This window comes from Meleagris gallopavo, chromosome 6, assembly GCF_000146605.3.
Source record: "Meleagris gallopavo isolate NT-WF06-2002-E0010 breed Aviagen turkey brand Nicholas breeding stock chromosome 6, Turkey_5.1, whole genome shotgun sequence".
NCBI lineage: Eukaryota > Metazoa > Chordata > Aves > Galliformes > Phasianidae > Meleagris > Meleagris gallopavo.
Window position 1 is genome coordinate 22036094 of NC_015016.2, and position 7322 is coordinate 22043415.

The window sequence follows — 7322 nt, forward strand, 5'->3', positions numbered from 1 at the left end:
CGGGCGCACTCCCGCTCCCCGGCCCGCTCCCCGGGGCTGTCCCCGGCCCTCGGTCCCTCTCGCTGCGGCGGGGAGCGGCGCAGGGCCGCCTCAGACGCCGTGCAGGTGAGCTCCCCAGCGCCCGGCCCCGCACGCCCGTTACCCTGCGTCCGCGTTCGTTTCCTGTTGGAATAACGTGGCGCTTGCATATTTAGGGTCTAAGCACCTTGCAAGCACGGTATAACAGCCATGCCTAAGAAGTGTGACTTTTCCAGGAGACACAGGTGCGGCCGGTGGATCTGAACCACGCCATCAAGCTGCTGGAAGATGCAGGCTCCGTAAGTAAGGCTGAGAAAACGTTGTTTCTGCTGCACTGGCAATAACGAGGTGTGGAAAAGCATTTAACACAATCACGTTTGTACCTGCTCCCAGGAAACCACCTGCTTTGGTGGCTGGGGCTCCAAAGCACGAAGCTGAGCTAATTGTGCAATAACATTTCTTCTAAAGATAGTCATTTTAATGGAAAATGGCACCTATGAGTTTTTTGCCTGTTAAATATCCCTGTGTATCTTTACATGGACGCTTTCCCAAAAGAGACAAATGCTCACTCAAAGGCCAGATGTACAGTTACTGGTTTATCTGGAGTTTTAGAATGCTGAAGCCCTTACCTGAAAAATGGAAGTATATACAGACTTATTGAAAGTATGTCAGAAATGTATCCAAACCCCAAAGTTAATTGCTAGTAATCTGGAAGGATCACAATTCAAAGTTCAGTGTTCAACAGCAAATATGACTTCCTGGGCACACAGGAGAGCAGTATCTCATAGTCTTCCAGACTGTCTTTGGTGTTTGCAGAAAGATTTGACAGGCTAAAGTCACTATGCCATTAGTCACTTTGATCTGAAAACTTAATAATTTATATTCTTCAAATAAGAACTTGATTGGTGCTTTTATAGCACTTTTTAAGTCCTGCAGAGAACTAGTCCATGTCTTTTTTTTCCTTTTGACATAGATAGAATAAACTTACAGACTGAAGAATATTCTGGATGGTATAGTTTGTTGCTTCTCTACACAATATGGAGTATCTGATGAAATGTCTTCAGGATTCTGGGCTCCTGACATAACTTTCTGGCCTGCCTCAATTTGCAGTGCTCTTGCTCAGTATGGAGGTGCTCTGGAGAGCTGGAATGAGTACTGCGTGCCCTGGCAAACTGACATAGCCATTTCTAATTTCTTATTTACAGGCAGTTTCCTAACAGGCATAGAGCTCCATTCCAGCAACTTATAGCTACATTTATACACATGTATGTCATGGGAAATATAGGTTTGGTTTTTGTAGTATGCTCTCACAAGATGCCAAAGAATGTAGTAGAAAGAGCTTGCACATTTGAACAAAAGATGCAGTTTTAAAGTCTCTTTAGTTACAAGAGTACAGGCTCTGTATTTAGAGCTTGTGGCTTGATGAAGGATTTAATCCTCTTGCAAAGTGCTTTTCATTGTGTCTTATGACTTTTTAATCTGGTTTCCACTTTCATTTAAAATTAAAGGGAACAAATATTTAATGTTCTGAGGCAAACTGCAATTAAAAGCTACTTTCCATTCTTATATTTAAGAGTGATTTGGAAGACGAGCAGCTGAAAGTTCTCAAGAAGGTAGTCAAGTCTTTTGAAAATGGGCTTGTATCCTTTTTGCCACTCTGTAGAGTACTAAAGCTGTGGTGTGTTATGTATGGTAGTATTCTGTCTTTTCAGCAAACCATTCTTGTTTCCACATGAAGAGCAGTGATAGTCCAAGTGTGTTCTCATCAATGATGTTCTTATTCACACACAGCTAAGGTTGTTAGGATAGCAAGATTCCTGGCTGCCTGATTCATTTGCTACAATGTTAAATACAGGAATCTCACCTTATAGTCTTTGAAGAAAAATAAAGACTGTTCATCTGACACTTTTGTATTTTTTCAGTAAAATTGAAGGAAGTAATTGGAAGTACTAGGGAAAATGTGGGCATTTGGAAAAATGTGATTAACTTCATACAGTTCAATTAATTGCCACAATGATTTTAGCTTTCAGATTACTTCTTAATTGAGTTGTGGCTAAGCACTTACAGTCGGTATTAATGAGTAAGTTGATTTGCAGTAACTTCTAAGTTCCAGTGACCAGTTCTGTTTTGATTTTGTGACTCTAAATTTGATACTATATGTTTAGGTTCAAATTCTCAAGCTTTAGTACTCCATGTAAGCCATCTGGGACTAGAATAGGAAAGGATTTAAATACCACAATGCTGTTTCAGACAGAATTTAAGAAGATAAATCTACCTAAATGATGTTTCTGTCCTATATTTTTAGATACTCAGTTCTGAACTTCCAGTGAGTTCACTGAGAAGAAAGCTAAATGAGACCTACAGGAGTTTCACTTCTGTAAAAGGAAAGGTGCTTCCAAAGATCGAAGTATAGACTCATGAGCTTCATTTTATTTTTCTAACTTTAAAAGCACTGGCCTTGGTTGTTCTTAGTTGTGTCTTTGAAATACGATACACTTTTCAAGCTCTTCATTTAATTCATAGCAAAACAAACATTTGGATTTCCTTAGCTTTAAATTAAAAGCCCCTTAAGGATTTAACACAAATAATGGACATTCTTAACCTGTGTGCAGAAAAAGTGAATGAACAAGAAGCTTTCGTTGAGCCCATATGTGAACTTATTAAGTTATGTGGGTAAGTATCTAAGCCATTTTATAGATTTCAAACACTGCTTATTAACACATTCATACAGTTTCTAAAAGAACTCCTGTATTCCTATGGCACCTGCAATAGAAGGCATCTATTTCTGCAAGGTATCTATTATGTCATCCTTCCTCTTCATGAACAGTTTTTACCTCGAATCCATTTTCTACTGGCATGAAAGACACAATTTAGGAGCCAAGTATCAGTGGAGCCACACATTACATCATGCAAAACTGTATTCTAGTTAGCCCCAGCTTACTTGGAAAGATTCCCCAAGGTGCTTCATTGCCTAGAGTTAAGTTAATTCTAGGGCTGCTGCCCTCAAGAGATTCAGCTGTTATGTCTTGCTGAAGTGTGTTTTGATGTTTCAAATGAGCTTTCTCAGTGAGTTTAAAAAACTGGCACTTAAGTACCTGAAGGTAAACTTTGGGAAATGACAAGCCGTATTGCAAAAGAAGAAATGTTATGGCAATTGGAAGATTTCAAATTGCTTCACGAACATGTTTTATAAACTTTTTGACATCTTCATTGTCATACTGTACTGCAAATTACTGGTAGAATAGAGTTCAGGTGTTACCATACCTGTCCATACCTGTTTTCTTCTTCTGAAGAACTTATAAATTATAAGTTGCTCACAGACTTTTTGTAACTAGTTAGTCAGCTATTGCAATTGATGAGAACAAGGAAGAGAAAAATTATGCCATGCAGTAAATGAGTAAGCTGGTATTCAGAAAGGATTTTGCATATCTTTCCTTCAGTTGTTGGCTTTAGTAAACATAACATTTTTGAGCTGAATCTTTTACTTCAAGAAGCAGTTATACTGCTTTACTTTGCTGCCACACAGTGGAGAATGAGAAAGTACATCACGGAGGTTCATTTCCTTGTGTGTGTGGCAGAAACGTGGCAAAACTGAGAATGAGGACTTAAAGTCAATGAAATGTAGTTGTGAGTAGTGTCTTTCATTTTTTGTAGTAGTTCAGCAACTTTGGTTATGTTTATATATTTTGGATTATTCTGCCTTTGGGTTTTACTTTAATTTTTATGTTATGGAAATTCCCCCATAATTCATTACTTAACATGACAAAGAGAAGCCTGTAACTAGAGGAGGAGCTGCAGTTTAACAATTCCTTTTTGATACTAGAATTCTGATAGCAGAATTTTCCACTCTTTTGTAGCTGCAGTTATTTACCTGTATTCCCACTTATTTCAGTGTCTGTGTCTTTTTCTTCCCCCACCCTTCCCCACCCCACACATTTATTCCATTATTCGATCTCTCCTTTTCTCTGGCTGTGTTTACAGAGGTAAACCTACCAAAAAACTGCTTCTGCACTGTGAGCAGCACAGACCTCAGCATAGTACTGTAATGTGTACTCTTAGAGAATTTTTAGCTCTTACATGTTTATGTCATATTTGAGTATTTTGCAAATGTTATTGGATATTTCTTAATATCCTGTTTTTAAAAATGAGTATGTAATTGGACTATTTTGAGTCAGTTTATTGGCTTTATTTTCATCCATTTCTAGAGGTCTTGCCCAGGGATATGATCTTGTTTTCTATCTCTGCTTATATCTCTTCATAGTGAGACTCTGCAATAGCTTGATAGTACCTCTGTTCGAGGATTCCATCTTCCGCATTTAAATGACATTTGTTTGTTCAAAGAATTTCTGATTGTACCGAATATGAATTATGGAAATGTTCTCTGTGAAATACATACTACAGTTTGCCAAAATGAAGTTGCCAAATTGTGGAACTGGAGCTCTCAGTATAGAAACAGCATGGCAGAGGATCTATTTGTCTTGCAAACAGTGTCCATGTTTGCAAAAATGTTTGAAGGAAGGAGAGAAAAAACTGTTGAGCTTTTCTGGTGGTATATTAAAGTATTCTTCTGCAGTATTTTAAACGTGCTCGTAATATTTTTTTATTTCATTTTGTAGTTTGCCATTTCAAAAAAAGAAATTATCAGATGAAGTAAACTATTCTGTGGCAGTTTCAAAATCCATTGCACAACTTGGTGAGTGTAGACTGAGATGCCGTAATGCCATCAATATATGAAATGAACTGTTTTATTATCACAATTTTAATTGCTTGTACTTCTGTAGTAAGTGCACGTCATTTATTTTGATTATTCAGCCAATACTCTATGCTTTTTAGTATTTAGATACCACTCTTATTTTGCTGTGCAGCTTACCCAGGGATTAGCTAGCAGTTACCTGTTTGCCAGTGTCAGAAGCTATGTGAGATAACTTTATCAATACAGTTGAAGAACTAAACTTGTTTGAATCAAACTTGTTTGATTTTGCTCTGAGAAATGTGTGTATTACTACACTGAAGTCTGGGATAAGGGGAATATGTTCCTTTTAGTCTTCTTCGAAAGCAAATGGAATAAAGAAGTTAGAAGCAGTAACTCTTAAATTTCACTTCTGCCTTCAAAACCTGAAAGCCTGAGTTTTATCACTTACAGAGGCAAAGTACAGCAAGTCAGTGTAATGCTGTGCCTTACTAGGAGCAGCAGTTCCTGACCTTGGCCTTTGTTTTGCCTCTGAGCTTTAAGCTTCTATCCATTTTAAGAGACCTTTAGAGGAAAAGGTGTCAAACTCATCTATCAGTGTCACTGGACATCTAAGTACCAAGGTATCTTGTTAAGTGACCTTGCATGTGATATCTGTGATTTTCAAAGGAAGTATTGCAAGTCTTGTAGGTCAAAAGCAATATGTGAAGCAGTAGTGACTTATCAGCTCACCTGATGGAAAAGATTCCATCAATAGTACGGATGGCACGGTATCCATCAGTAGTTCTAATAGTACAGGGTAGCACAATCAGCTTGTCACAAATGAAAGAAAGATTGTCCTTCAAATCAGTGACAAAGAAATCATTCTTAAGTCTTCATTTTCATATTCCCAGATAGATAAAAGAATGGGCTGTGGGCTTCAGATAGTTCCAGATTCTCCTTAGAGTAGCCTGTCCAAAAAGAGATACTAAAATCTGAAATTTTATTTATATTATCTATGCTAGGCCCTGGTAGATCTCAAATGGTTTCTTTTTATCTTGTGGAAAAGGGATGCTTTTCATGCTCCCATTGTGTCATATCATGTCTGCTTGAAGAGAGTCTGACATGATGACAGCAGCCTGGTGTAGTAGCTTTCTCCTGAGTACCTTCTGAGTACCACCCTGTCTCATAAGGATCTGTAGCCGTAAAGCAGAGGAGGTCACTTTTGGATAAAACTTACGTTACTCCTCCAAGGCTACTTTGTCTTATTCAGTGTTGGGGTCCTGGTTCCTTGAGTATTTTGTAATCGAACTGCTCACAACACAGAAAGATTTGTAGGGGGTATAGCCAGAGGAAACACAAAGTACTGAAAATAGAATGATGGTGAGTTTCTACAACAATTATTAATTTTGTACATTATTCTGTTTTTCTGTTTCTGGCAGGTTGTTTGATGAGGGTGCCAAGTTCTCAAGTTAGAATACAAATCTGTAAGTGTATAATTAGCTTTTATAAGATGGAGCTACCAAAAAAACTACTTCCAGGTAAAGCACAGTGTTTTCAAGAAGAAATGTCAGAAGAAATCTGTGTTTGTTGCCAGCTCATTTTAAATAGGTCCTTTGATTTTGTGATTTTTTTCTATATAACCGTAGTCACTCTTATATTAAGTATGTAGCATTGCTGAGTGTGCAATTAATATATTTTTACAAACATACATACTCAAAGTATTAAATTATTTCATCAGTGTGCAATGAATTACTTATTACATTTATAAAACTAGGATTAAATAATATCCAGAAGATGTGAAGCAGTCACAAGCACTCTGAAAGAATGGGTAATAGAGGAAAAAAGACTAATTAGGACCAGATTTATAAGAAAGAAAACATAATTTTCAGCTACGTATATGCAGCCTGGAGAGAAGGAACTCTGGTTTCTCTTGTGTTGCTCATAAGGGAGCAACTTCTGAACCCATCTAATTTTAATCATGTCCTTATGGAAACATTTCAGCATAGGCTCTGAATAAATTACGGAACTTATCTGCAGCAAGAGGCTGGTTATGGCTGCAGATGAGCTCAGGCATGATCCTGTGGTAGTATGGATACGTATGCAAACTGTAATCAGAATGCACTACTACTTATTCCTTACAATGACATCAGAGTCTGTTACCAGAAAAAGTCAGTCATGGATCCCCTCTTAGAGGGGAACATAGTCAGTGCTGGAAGAAAGTACTAGGTTGTAATATGGCCAAGCTACAGATGAGAATTGGTGCAGTGTAGATCCAGAGTGCAGCTGAGGTAGCATACTTCAGTATGCCCCCCTGCTGCGTTCCCATGGTGCAGCGTTAGCTCCTGGGTCTTCTGGCTAGTTGTCATTTATTTCTAGAGGCCTAAAGAAACTGTCACTGCAACAGCCCTCACAAGGTTTTGGAAGCATGGAATCATTTAAATCTGTTCTTAACTTACAAGTGAGATTCCAAGTCGTACGAGTATGTAGGAGTGTATGCATGTATGTGTGCATATGTATGCATTTAGTTGTATATCTGTGAATAGTTCAATCAACATAACTGAATGCTAAAATACAGAGAGATTTTATTTTTCTTCTCCAGATTTAGAAAATAGATGTGCTATGTCATTTAAAA

At 37.9% G+C, this 7322-nt stretch overlaps 1 protein-coding gene across 1 annotated transcript; it reads left to right on the forward strand.

Moving 5' to 3' along the window:
• The first annotated feature begins 6 nt into the window (after window positions 1-6).
• LOC104911423 (cilia- and flagella-associated protein 69-like) lies at window positions 7-7289 on the forward strand. The gene is made up of 6 exons (XM_010712592.2): window positions 7-105; window positions 255-317; window positions 1593-1658; window positions 2582-2691; window positions 4635-4711; window positions 6130-7289. The coding sequence occupies exons 4-6, from the start codon at window positions 2606-2608 to the stop codon at window positions 6357-6359; spliced, it is 393 nt and encodes a 130-aa protein (XP_010710894.1). The 5' UTR covers window positions 7-105; window positions 255-317; window positions 1593-1658; window positions 2582-2605; the 3' UTR covers window positions 6360-7289.
• Window positions 7290-7322: the final 33 nt, after the last annotated feature.

What these genes read in the sequence shown, in the direction of transcription:
- LOC104911423 (XM_010712592.2), top strand. Translation starts at nt 2,606, where the DNA reads ATGGACATTCTTAACCTGTGTGCAGAAAAAGTGAATGAACAAGAAGCT. An exon ending in GAACTTATTAAGTTATGTGG is followed by an intron (nt 2,692 to 4,634) that starts GTAAGTATCTAA and finishes TTCATTTTGTAG; the next exon opens with TTTGCCATTTCAAAAAAAGA. An exon ending in AAAATCCATTGCACAACTTG is followed by an intron (nt 4,712 to 6,129) that starts GTGAGTGTAGAC and finishes TGTTTCTGGCAG; the next exon opens with GTTGTTTGATGAGGGTGCCA.